The following is a 12,777-nucleotide window of genomic DNA, read 5'->3' as shown; positions in this document are numbered from 1 at the left end:
TTATAATCTTCAGAAAATCTAGAAAGGGTTCCAGCTGGGTTGGCATTTAGGCCCCAATACAGAACACGATTTTTAGCACTGGGAGAGTGTATTGTGTGGCCATATCAAAGTTACCAGTTGCATCAAGTTATAGGGGCTTGAAAAGGGGTGGGGGGAAAGACCATCAAACAGTAAAGGTTATCAAGCTCATAATGACTGGGATTTCCAGCCTTCGGTCATTAGAGGTAAGTTTATGATGTTTGGCTTGAGATAAGGCCCCACCTAATCACTGCAGGAGTTCACTCTCTGATCTTCCTGATAGGTGGTCTGTCAGCTTCTGAATGAATAATACTTGTAATTGGAAGCTCACTACCACATAAAACATCCCATTCCATTTGTGAACCACTTGAATGATTAGAAAGTGCTTCCTCAGAGGGACAGTGACATATGGGAAAAGAGGTGCTGAATTTAGTCTTAGAGCACTTCAGTCCAATCTGACCTCTGCTGCTTGGCATCTGTGTGTCCTTGGCCAAGTCACTTAACCTTCAAGTCCCTGATAAATAAAATGAGGGAAAATCTAAACCTATGATTTTAATTGAGCTCTGCCTTCTACCTATTGGTCCTCATTCTGTCCTCTGTGGGCACATAGGATTGGTCCCCTACCTTTCCCCAGTAATAGATATTTGAAGATCCTGTTCCCAAGACCTTTAACTGAGCCTCATGGGGTATGATTCAATAACCGTAAAACTTCCTTGGTAATTAATTCAACACGGAAAATGTGATGCACAAATGTAAACAGGTCATATATAGCATACATAATTTAGCATGCCTCCTCATTAGATAAGTTACAACATCCTGTCCTATGCAAAGAAATCATATTAAGTTATAGGAAGCAACTTTTAGTTGGACTAATGCCAATTACTTATCAGCGAACAACAATGCAATATTCACATCCCTCAGTTGTAGTAAAAGATTATATTGCAAATTCCCACTATAATTAAGTGACTTATTACACATAGATTCCTATTTATTAACTGTTATCATGCTAAAAAAATATGAGCTAGATACTTTAAGTAAATGGAAAAATGAAAGAAAAACTCAGCCCCTCTGAAATAGCCAACTGGATGCCCAATTCAAGCTCAGTTTTGTTATCTAAGAACAAAGCTTTGGGACATTTTGTTTTCATAATTCAGAGAGGGAAAAAACCATCCTCCACACAATCTCTCCCTCTGAGGACTCACCTGTTCTTGTGTTGTTAGGTAAAATTGGCTGTTTTGGAAGCATGAAAACATTTCTGTTGAATTTTGTTCTTGCTGGTAAGCAGACTTTGGGGTTACACAGTCAGATGTTGCCAGAGGCCTATGGGTATGATTTGGGTGCTTGGAGGCCAAGACTTCTTTTCTGTCTCTCTGTCTCTGTCTATCTGTCTGTCTCTGTCTCTGTCTCTCTGTCTCTGTCTCTGTCTCTCTCTCTCTGTCTCTCTCTCTCTCTCTCTCTCTCTCTCTCTCTCTCTCTCTCTAACAGGTTATCCCTCTGACCAGGGGGCTGTTTCATGCAAACATGTGTGTGTGTTTTAAGGCCACAAAAACGATAGAAAGCAGTAACTAGGTCAGTTACTTTACTCATCTGAAAGAGAAAATCTCTGTATTGTTGTATGCTCAAAACAAGGCCCAGGAGAGTTGTCATCTCTGGTAGCTGAAATCGTTAAGGAAGAGATTTCTAACTCCAGAATGGAGGGAGAAAATAAAGAACCAGAAACTCAAAGGAAGGATTGTCAACTCCAGCAAAATGCGCCTTACTGGAAAACTCCATCAGCAGCCTCCAGACGAACGAGGTCTCGCCCTTCCCCCATCCTCTTCTTCCCTTCCCCCGCCCCCCCCCCCCCCCCCAGCCCTTTTCAGGGTTTCTGGTCCTTGACACAAGAAACGACGGTTTCAGAGCTAATACATCAATTCTCTTCAACTTTGGCCCTGTCCCAGGGCCTGGCTTTTCTCCAACGGCGGGGTCTCTCTGCCTGCTCTCCCGGGCGTTTGTCTCACTCGCAACCCGAGTCATTCGCCCACCCTACCCTGCTTTCCCTCTCCGCTCCTGCGAGCTGTCCGGGCAGGTGCGGGGCTGGCACTGCCCAGCTCCTCTGGGGAAGAGGAGGGAAGTAGGCTTAGTTGACCCCTCTACCGCCCGTTGCTCTGCCCAGGAGAGCCCCGGCTGCCTCGAGGGCCTGAGCGGGGCGGCGGGGCTCAGGGGCCGGCCGAACCACTACTCTAGCCCAAGCTTGCCGGGCCACTTGGGCCTCCGTCCCCCACCAAGCTGCAGGGCATCAGACCTCTGGCGCCCCCGGGAACTCTTCCGGTCTCTTTGTAATCCCCCCCTCCATGGCTGCTCGGGCCCTGCCAGGGTTCTTCTGGAGAGCCCGCAGCAGGGTGCTGGGGCCGCGGATGCCCTGCCCCGTCAGGCTTAGCAGAACCCAGAGCTGTCCATCCAAACACTGCACATCCCTGCACTGCCCAGTGCGGCTCAGCTCGGCCCAGCTCGGCCCGGCCCAGCACTGCTTGACCATCCCCGCGCAGCCCACCACCGCACAGCGGCACGGCTCACAGAGCTTCCAGCTGGGGCCTGGCCGCCGGGCCGGCGGGGCAGCAGGGCGACGCGGCTGCCTCTGGCCAAGGAAGGGGGGTTGGGGGAGGGGAGGGAATAGGGCGGTGAGCACCGCGTTGGGGGCGGGGCGTGGGCGGGGCCGGGGCCTTCCCGCTCCCCGGGCTCCCTAACTCCGCGGAGCCTCCTTAAAACTGTGCCGTTAAAATGGGGGCGGGTTTTTCAACTCAAAAAGCGCTCAATTTTTTTTCATTTCAAAAAAAGCTGATGAGGTCGGAAAAAAAAAAAGACGAAACCGGCCCGGACTTTGCAGGCAGCAGCGGCAGCGGCGGCGGGCAGCCTGAGCGCGGCTCCTTTCTCCAGGGAGCCGAGCGAAGCTGCCCGGCCGGGCCAAGAGGACTGGCGAGCGGGGACAGCGCCCGCCGGGGAGCAGCAGTAACTGTCCCGGCCCAGGGAAACCCGAGCGAGCTAACTGTCACTGCGAGTGGAGAAGCATCGGGGACCCGGACCTGGGGTCGGGCCCGGCCCAGGGCTCTGCCGAGCCAAGTCAAGCCAGGCAGGAGCTGGGGCCAGAGCTAGATCCGGAGCCGGAGCGAGGGAGCCAAAGGCCACCAGGGCCCCGGAAGAGCGAGGGGACCCGGGCCGAGACCGGAGTCGGAGGCGGGCGCGCCAGTCGGACGTACCCAGCGTCCCCCGGCACCTCGACGGCCAGAGGAAGCCTCTATGGGCAGCAGCATTCGGAGGCCGGAGAACGCGCCGGCCCGACCGTAGGCGGGAAGTGGCGGCCGGCGGCCCGGGCTCTGGAGGAGGGCGGCTGCGAGGCTCCAGTGCCCGCGCCTCGACCGATCCTCTCTCGTCCAACCTTGTCCAGCCGCCGAAGACTACAAGAGACTATCCCGCAGCCCTCCGCCCCAGTCCGGCACGATGAGGCGTCCGGGACCCTGCGAAAGGCAGCCGGGGCGCCCCCGAGGACCGCGCGGCGCCCTACGCCCCCAGCCTGGGAGGTTCGGCTGGGCTGTGACTGCACTCTCGGCGAGCTGCGGAGCCTGCCCCTAGCGCCTCGGGAGCCCCTTCGGGCTGCCAGAGGAGGGACGCACCGAGCCCTGGAGGGAAGCTTTGGGGGCCGCCGGGCTCCTGGTCGAGGAACCCTCCAACTTCGCTTTGCTTTAACCCCTTGGGAGTGAGCGATTCGGCATCAGCCTGGTCTCCCCCGCCGGCCCGGCTTGGCGCCCCGTACGGATGGAGAGCCGGTCCCGCCGCTTTGCCCTGGAGCAGGAGCTGGAGCCCGAGCCGCCGCCGCCGCCGCCGCCTCTGCCGCAGCAGCTTCTGAGGCTCAAGTCGCCGCTGTGAATAAGGGTGGGTTGTTTGACGTTTTTCTTTTTCTCTTTCTTTCTCTCCCTATCTCCTTTTCATTTTCCTCTCTGGTTCTCCGGTGGTTACTGCTCTGCTCTAGCCCCCTGGGTCTCCGGACTCATAGCTGCTATGGGCCATGTCTCTATATATATGGAACACGTATGACAGCTGCCCGCCTAGCTTCCAGTCACGCAGTTGCCAGCAGCTCACAAGGCTGGATGTGCCTGGGTGTCTCTGGGTCGACATCCGCAGAATTCTTCCTAGGGGTTAAGAGAGAGAGAGAGCGAGGAGCAAAGCCCCCCTCCAATAGCTCCGTTTTGCTGAATAATCACGTGTGAATCGAGGGGCGGGCTCTTGGCAGGCAGAACTTACTAGTATTTACTACACCGAGCTCACTCCCGAAGATTAACCATCCCAGCCCTTCTGTCAGGCTCCGATGCCATCATGCAGCCTGGTTAGGAGCAGGGGGGGGACCCGACTAACGCATCTTTTCCCGATCGTCAGGACCCTAAAGAATGGCCGAGCCTTTGGGGAACGAGCTGGCGTCCGCAGCTGCCAGGGGCGACCTAGAGCAACTCACTAATTTGTTGCAAAATAATGTGAGCGCCAATGCAGAAAATGGATTTGGAAGGACGGCGCTGCAGGTTGGTATCCCGAGAGGTGGGGGAAACAGGTCCCCGAGGCTGCGTCCCTCCGGGAACGGGGCTAGGGGAGCGACAGCCAGGGAGCTGGCCGGGGTCTCCAGTCCCACTCTTTTTTGAGACGGAGCCGGTTGCCATATTTTAGATCTCAACTTTAAGTCGATCCAACTCCCCCCAATGACGTACTTGGAATAAACTCGCCAAAGCCAATAACCTAGTCGATCTCAGGGAGGTGGCAGGTCTCGCCTTGTTTTCGGGGGGCTTTTGGGGGCCGGGGTTGGGGGCTGCTCCCTAGGAGTCCTTCCAGCGCTGAGGTTGCTCGAAGCAGATCTGTAAACACGTCTCAATGATGATTATCTGAAGTCAACACACTGCTATGAGTGATTTGGTCTGTTTTGCCCCAATAAATGCCTCCCAGGTCCACTTTCTCGGCTCCTGCCTTCCAGGAGACTACCCTTTGGGGAGCTGCATGGGCTTCGTCTCCCGCCCGGCAGCCCCCGGCCCCCAGCTTCCAGCCCTGGGGCGCGATGTCCATTTCACAGTTAACGCGGCTGCAATCGCCGCCGCCGCCGCCGCCGCCGCCGCCGCCGAGCTGCCTGCCACCCGCCCATTCACAAGGCAACCCGGGGGGAAAGGCGACTTTGCGGCTCCGCCAGAGGCTGAGCGCCCGCCCGTTCCTTAAATTTACAGACAACAGCCGAAATGCGTCCAAGTGCCAACTATTTGTTGTACCTGATAGAATGGTGGTGTGAAGTTTTCCCCCTCCACTTCCCTGAACAATATCACGAAGTGGATGAAAAGAGACAAAAGGCATAAGCGTTTTCTAAAATAGTCCCTGTATTTCTTCTGATGTTCTAATGTTCTATGTTTCGAAATGCTACACTTGAGCCCTAGTCTTTTGGGGGTTTGGAGTGTTTGCTTTCAGATACAGAAATTAGGAATTTAAGTGGCAGGAGATAGCTGTTGGCAGATGGAGTCCATGTATTCTTTTAAGCTGAAAATCGGGATCCAGGACCTTGCAAAAAATATTTAGTTTTCCCTGAGCTTATGCATGGACACGAAAAATCTTTCCTGTTTGTGATTTCAAAGAGATTGAGGGAAAAGAAATACGATTGTCCTGATTTTTTTCTTCTACCTCTCCTCCACAGAAAGGTAGGATCCCCAAAATGCCACACACTGAATAGATTAAAAGGATTTCTGTTGAAAATCTAAATATTATAGAAAGCCCAGAAGGGAAAGGGCCGCTTGAATTATATTCAAAAAACGACTAGCCAAACCCTGGGTCTTTACAGAAATACAGGGAGGATTTTACTGTTAAATCTGCCAGGGACCTATTTTGGGGTCAGTTTTTACATAAGCATACAATGTTGTTTACATTAACCATACTAATCAGGATACTAATACCCACTTATTGAAGTTTAATCCTAACTGATTTAACGACACACACACCTCCTCTACCCCAAAGCAAAAAAATCGTGAAAGAGAAGAGAATGTAGATTTATTTTCAGTATGTATAATCTTGAAAGGGCGAGTGGTGATATAACTCGAGAGAACTTTCTCTCAGCAGTTTCCAATATTACTGTTATTTGCTGAGGGGAGATGGAAAATTTCCTTCCACAATTACATTAACTTAATTTAATTGCAGTAACGTTTTTTTCCCCTTCTGAATGCTGATTTCCAAATTGGGATATTAATGGCAAGGCCTGAGTTGCAGATTTACTCTTCAAAAGCTCTAAGGTGTCTGTGTCTCCTCATGCCTCCTCTTCTGAACACTGACTCAAACTTCAAATATCCTCGTGATCACCAGAAGGTGTTAGGTCAGGTTTTATGACTCAAAATGTTATTTCAGAGAACTTATTTTTTTTTAAATCAATAGCCTTGTGCCCGATTTTAATCTTTGCCTTCTGAACAAAGTCTGAAACAGACAACAGTGTTGTGGTTTAGGAAAAGGTTAATGGCAGGCTGTCTTCAATAAGCACTGACTTAACATTTTGCATCTTTAATATATTTTACCACTATTAGTTAATTAGAGATTATTACTAATCAAAGGAATGCTCCTTTTCAGAAGGAGATCAATTTCGGGGGTGTTTTCCAACAGATTATAAATAGAAATACAATACTTACTTGTCTACCTGAATGTAATAAAGATTTTTTGCATGTTGACATTTTCTGGCTTATCAGTGAGAGACTCTATTTTCCAGAACCAAGAATCTATATTTTGTATTTTGTATGATGCAATCCAACATGATGTGACTTTAGAACACTACTAATGAGGGCCACTGGATGTAGGCCTTCTTAGCACAGAGAAGGTTCATACACAACAATAGATACCTAGCATATGTCTGTGAAAATTTGTAAAGTGAACCATTTGTGGGCAAATGCTAATTATTGAGGCTTAATTTTGATGTAAAACATTAGAAATAGTTGACAATGGCTATTCTTAGCTGTCTGGACTATTAGTACTAAGAGAAAGCAGAGGAAGGACCACCAAGTGATTATATAAGAAGGGAAAACAATAGTTGGAGGCACACAGGAACTCCAAGTAGACAGTAATCCCATCTTTTCTTTCCAAATCACCCATTTGAAACTCAAGTGGTCAGTTAGAACGTTGGAAAACAAGCAGCACTTTGTAAAAATGACCAGTAGTGAATGTTTGTATTTGTATTATTTAAAAGAACATTGGTCAGACAGCCTGTAGTTTCCTCTCAAACACAAACACACACGGACTCTGTTTTAGTTTGGTTTGGTTTAGTTGGTATATATAATCGAAAGGGAGGAAGCCTGCTAAATTAGTGAATGTTTCAACCATCATTTACACTTTCTTTGGGAATGGAGGTTTCTAAGTATAAGATGCATCTTTTTGCTCACTATAAAGTGACTGGTCGATATAAAATGGAAAAAGAAATCAAAACTGTTTGTTCTCTGAGCTATGCTTTTATTTTGGAAATTAGAGGTTAAGAAAATTAGATCATTCCGGATTAAAAAACAACAACAAATCCAATATATTCTAATATTGGGTGATGGAATGAAGCCTAATACTGTGAGCATTTATTTTGTTGTTTAAGGAAGTCACCCAAATGGCTGTTTTTACTCCTGGGGCCCAGAAAATGTCACCCCTTTTGTGTATCACCAGATGCAATTTTTTCAGCTTGAACAAGAATAAAGATTGACATTCTTTACTTAGAATAATCAGTCCCACAATCTCTTTCATTTCGTAAGCTTAATGAAATGGAAATTACACAATTCTTAAGTATTCTGGATTGAGAGCTGGAAGGGACCTTAGCCATCTTCTAGTGCAGAATTTCTCAGTGATCCTGTTTTTAACAGTAGATTCCATCAGTGTATTTTTATTCACCTCTGTAAAAATCAAGAAATAATTTTTCCTTGAAATTATTCAGCTAATTTTTGGTCCCTGGCCCAGGCTGCAAAGATTTTAGCTGTGATAAATTTGCTATTGTATTTGCAGTCTGTTTAAAATCTTCTATCACTCATTCAATTGTAGGACTTTTCAAAATAATAATCATCATCATAACTTCCATTTCAATGGCATTTGAAGATTTATGAAGCATTTGGCCCACAACGGCCCTGTAGGGTGATACAAATATGGTTCTGTCCATTTTACGGATGAGGAAACAGGCTCAGAAATGGGAAGTCCCACAGCTAGGAAATGTCAAAGAGCAAAGCTGGGATGGTTGGAGTTAGAAGTGCCAAATCCTTGGCACCTAGCAGAATCCAGCACCCTCTATTTTTCTCCCTTTCCCGGCAGTACATTCTGAATGCTCAGTTTCCCCTGTGTTCAACCTTTCCACCCTTCACATCCCAGCAATCATAATGACACTTTAAGTGTTCTAGTTAGTTTTCTCAGTAACAACTTATAGCACTGATCACCTAATGCCACCGCCTTGGGTAAAGTAAGAGAGCCCAGCCCGACTGATGGCTTGGCAAGAACCTTGAAGGAGCCCACCGCCTCTCTTTCTGTTGTTCCCAGGTGATGAAGCTCGGAAACCCCGAGATCGCGCGGAGACTTCTCCTGCGCGGTGCCAATCCGGACCTGAAGGACCGCACGGGCTTCGCGGTCCTGCACGATGCTGCCCGGGCCGGCTTTCTGGACACCTTACAGACTCTGCTGGAGTTCCAGGCTGACGTGAACGTGGAGGACAGCGAGGGCAACCTGCCGCTGCACCTGGCGGCCCGCGAGGGCCACCTGCCCGTCGTGGAGTTCCTGCTCCGACATACTGCCTGCAGAGTGGACCACCGGAACCACCAGGGCGACACCGCTTGCGACGTGGCCCGCCTCTACCGCCGGGACGCCGTGGTACGACTTCTGGAGGCTGGCCGACCCGACGACGCGGCCCCGGTCCCAGGCGGCCCGGCGCCCGCCACTTCGGCCCCAGCCGCCTCAGCTGAGCCGCCCTAGAAGTCCCAAGGCCAGGCTGGCTGCTGCCCCCGCGCCGCACCTTCCCTCCGTGTTCGGCTTCCCAGTCTGACTGTTTGCGTGCGTGCTGGGGATTACTGCGCTGTCCCACTGCTTTTTAAGCAAATAGTCAAAGCCTCAAACTACGGAGGTGGGATTCTTACTAAAGATTTATGAATATATTTAAAAAGGCTTCCAATTCTCCCGCAAATACCCCCCTCCCCAAGAGACCTAATATCTGCTTGCAAAACTGCTTTGGTCTCCTCCGGAATGTAGTATTTCCTTCTTCCTCCATTTCCAGACTCGACCCCCCTCAGCCCTCACCTCCCTAACCCCTCTGGTCCCCTTGCCTATTCCCCTTACTTTGCAACTTCGTTTTCAAAGAGTCTATCTATATCCTGATGCTTCTTTTGCCTAATTAAAACTCTTTTAAATGGGACAAATGTTTTCGGTGATTTCTTCCTCTATTCCCACTTTCCTCTCCTCTCTGCTATGATTGTACCCAGAAAGGCTTTATTCAAAGTGTGTGAGAGTTTATTCGGTGGATTCTGTTCAAATAGGTTCGCAGGCCCTAGAACTGGCAAGGACTTTGTAAGTCATCTCTGTGCAACCCTCTCATTTTACAGAGGAGGAGAGGCCCAGGGAAGTGTCCAGTGGTCTATTATACACAGGGCTTAGAGCTGGAGGGGGTTTCTGAGTTGGGAGGTCGTGTAGGCCTTCATTCTCTTTTTACAGAAGCAGAAAGTGAAGCCCCAAGAAGGGAAGTGGCTTGACCAGGAGACAGGTGGAAGCAGAGTCAGGACCCTCGAGCCCAGGTTTCTTCTAGCCCCAAATGCAGTTTATAATCCCTTTCCACCTTTCTATCCTATGTCCAATTCAGGACTTCCTTTCTGTCTAACTTCCTCCTTCCCCTAAAAAAAGAAAGTGGGGGATGGACACTGTCCCCAGTGAAGAATCCCCCCAAACTGTTTCCCATAGTTTTATGATAATTTTTCTGGGATTCTCTTCAAGACAGAATTAGTTGCTATGGGGTCAAGGACAACTCTGATACAAAGAAGCGATAAAAAGATATATTGTAGCTATAGAAACTGTACTCTTTCAGGCAGTCTGCTCTGAAGTCATTCTTCACTTTAAAAATCACTTCTCAGGATGAAATCGATTTCAAGGAGTTCAGTTTCCAAAGGCTACACTGCATGTCCACTAAGAAAGATTGGTCCTTAGTTTCAGCAAACCTCAGAATGTTGGGTAAGCACTGAATACACGTATCCAGATGCTGCCTTCTAGCAGGAAGTTCAGCTACACATTAAACCATTCTCGAAATTATTCTCTGAAATACAAGTGTAAATGGAGGGAGCTCTAGAAATGTCACTCTCTTCATGTTGAGGCTTGTTTTGTTTTCATGAAAGGCAAGACAACAAGCATTTATTAAGCACTTTCTGTGTGCCGGGCTCTGTGTTAAAGAAAGAATCTGACCAATAACAAGGGCTACTTTTCTTTAGGAAATAAACCTATGCAACTGGTCAGAGTGTGTTTGTTTGCCTGGGTTTGGCTTCTTCTCAATCTCCCTGCAGTTCGGAAGGGTTGTCTGGGAAGCTCCTCATTATCCAACACAAATTGTCCTGCTCCTAGCAGGAACATTCACCTAAGCAGAAGGATGGTCTTCGGGGAAATTCCCCTCTATCTCCCAGTGGAATGAAGCTCATCTTCCCTCTCCCCTGAAAAATATGTTAAGCTTCAATAAAGCACAGGCACTATTCTGCTAGATGGCTTCCTGAATACAGTTGGATCTAAGAGCAGGCAAATAGGTTTGAGTCACTGATTATCCATGAGTGTAAAAATCACAAGGAGAAAGCTTTTAATCATTCTGACCTAGCAACCCAAGGCAGTGTCTTAAAGCAAAGCAATCAGCTCCATCCGACTCTATATGCTCAGCCAAGTCAAAGTAGGTCACTTCTAACACTCCACCAAATTAAACTAAACTAATAGTGACTTACACCCTACACACACACACACACACACCCTAAAGGAACAGACCAACACAGAATTGGAATTGGATCATAAGTTTATAGGGCCAAAGCATCATTGGCCTTTGCAGAACAGATATCCAGAATACAAATCATGCTCTCTTGGACTACTTCAATTTGAGCAAATTGACAGCATTTGAATGAGGAGCTTATTTTCTAGGCTAAAGAAACTGGTTAAGGATTCAAACTAAGCCTTTCCTATAGTAGGTAATCATCTAGTAATGAAGGACCATTCTCAATTTAAAGTAGGGTTTAATTGACTTTTCTGGATTTTCCCCCTCCAATGGCTAAGTTTTTCATACTGCAAAATTGCCTCCTCTCCAACCCTCCCCCCCCCCCCTTCTTAAAGATCCAAAATATAACTCCCAGGCAGATTTTCCAAGCTTCGGCTAGGCCAGCAAAGAGTCTTCATGCCACTGGTTTGAATTCAGGTGATGGAAACTCAATGTTTGGAAGGGTGGGGGGAGTGTGAAGAGAACTGTTTTTCTTCAACAGCCTGAAGTTGACATTTGAAATCGCTACATTACTCTGCTGCTTTGTACGGAAATCACTTTGCTCATCTCAGTATTTTGGAAATGACTGGTGTGGTCTTCTGTAGGAAGTAAGAGAAGCCATGATTCGATCGTTCAGAAGACTCGATAAGATGCATTCATTATTTGGGCCCGTGAAAATACTGCAACGTGTAAGAAAGACTGAACATCGTACCGAGGGAGCAGGGTGGGCGGGAATCCAGCTGCTCTCCACTGCCCGGAGCTGCAGGATGGAACTGGAAGGGAGGGGACAGCCTGGAGCGCCTGAGGGCCAGCTGGATCTCTGGCAGAGGCCGGGGCTGGGGATCATAACCCGGGACTGGGGGTGAGATGGATGAAGAGCTCCGGAGAAAATCTATGTAGGAAGCCAAAGACAAGGGTTCTCGGCTTCAGATCTCCCCCTCCCCCCCAGTGCCAGAACGTGCCTGGTATAATCACAAAAGTAGTTCTAGCCCCTCCAAAGGACTGAAGGGTGCGTGCGCTGTGCGATGGGAGACAGCGGCTGCGTTTAACCACCTGGGCCAGGGCGGTCAAAGACCCAAGGACGGGTTCGCTTCAGCTCCCAGGTGTCCCCTCCCGTGCGCCTCGTTTCCTAAGGAGATTCGACGTAGGAGGTGAAGTACAAAGCCGCAGGGAATGAGTCCTGGGGGAAGGAAGGAATGAGCTTTGGGATCTTGTCCATTTCCCCGATGCGGTTCGAAATAAACCTGCTGGGGAAGAAGCAGGAAAGAGCTAGGGCGGTTCTGTCCTCTCCCAGCACAGAGAGGTTTCCTCATCTTTGAGCCCAGGTAGAAATTATCCACCACAAGACTGACCACCGAGCTGAATGAGGATAATCAGCCGCAACCACAGCTTGCTTTGCTGCCCGGAATGGAAGGAGGGCGACTAGGACGAGGAGAGAGCTGGGGCCAGGGAGGAAGCATGGAGAGCCCTTGGTTCTAGGTCAGAATGATTCTCAAGCTAGGCAGGGGGAAGGGGCACACTCCCTTGGAAAACTCAGAGAGATGAGCTCTCACTCTAAATGAGAGCCCAGGCCGGTCCTGGCTTGACCTTTCGTGGAAGTCGGTCGGTTGAAGATCATAGGCTTGGAGTTCTAAGGAACTTTGGAGATAATCTTAACTAAACTCTTCCTTTATGGAGGAGGAAACCGAGGCCCAGAAGAGAGAAGGAACTTCTCTGAGGTCAAATAGCTAGTAAATGGCAAAGCAAGTGCCAAAGGTCGGATTCGAACCCAGGTCCTCAGA

The 12,777-nt window shown here is 49.0% G+C and overlaps 1 protein-coding gene and 1 long non-coding RNA gene across 3 annotated transcripts; one reads left to right on the top strand and one right to left on the bottom strand.

Annotated features, from left to right (window-relative positions):
* The first annotated feature begins 2,858 nt into the window (after window positions 1–2,858).
* On the top strand, window positions 2,859–9,418 carry CDKN2C (cyclin dependent kinase inhibitor 2C). Of its 2 annotated transcripts, XM_036756700.1 has the most exons (3): window positions 2,859–3,927; window positions 4,429–4,568; window positions 8,554–9,418. In XM_036756700.1, exons 2-3 carry the CDS (start codon window positions 4,440–4,442, stop codon window positions 8,980–8,982), a joined length of 558 nt encoding a protein of 185 aa, XP_036612595.1. In that variant the 5' UTR covers window positions 2,859–3,927; window positions 4,429–4,439; the 3' UTR covers window positions 8,983–9,418. The 2 variants fall into 2 exon arrangements, with proteins under 2 accessions (XP_036612595.1, XP_036612594.1); XM_036756699.1 differs by lacking the exon at window positions 2,859–3,927 and having other exon boundaries at window positions 4,288–4,568.
* A 1,900-nt stretch (window positions 9,419–11,318) lies between these two features.
* Window positions 11,319–12,296, bottom strand: LOC118845633. The gene is made up of 3 exons (XR_005010132.1): window positions 12,050–12,296; window positions 11,709–11,888; window positions 11,319–11,595 (listed from the first exon to the last, which is right to left on the bottom strand). It is a non-coding gene; the product is annotated as an uncharacterized LOC118845633 (long non-coding RNA).
* Between the last annotated feature and the right edge of the window lie 481 nt (window positions 12,297–12,777).

This window comes from Trichosurus vulpecula, chromosome 4, assembly GCF_011100635.1.
Source record: "Trichosurus vulpecula isolate mTriVul1 chromosome 4, mTriVul1.pri, whole genome shotgun sequence".
Taxonomy (NCBI): Eukaryota; Metazoa; Chordata; class Mammalia; order Diprotodontia; family Phalangeridae; genus Trichosurus; species Trichosurus vulpecula.
This window is presented reverse-complemented; position numbering and strand designations above follow the sequence as displayed.

What these genes read in the sequence shown, in the direction of transcription:
- CDKN2C (XM_036756700.1), top strand. Translation starts at nt 4,440, where the DNA reads ATGGCCGAGCCTTTGGGGAACGAGCTGGCGTCCGCAGCTGCCAGGGGC. An exon ending in TTGGAAGGACGGCGCTGCAG is followed by an intron (nt 4,569 to 8,553) that starts GTTGGTATCCCG and finishes TGTTGTTCCCAG; the next exon opens with GTGATGAAGCTCGGAAACCC.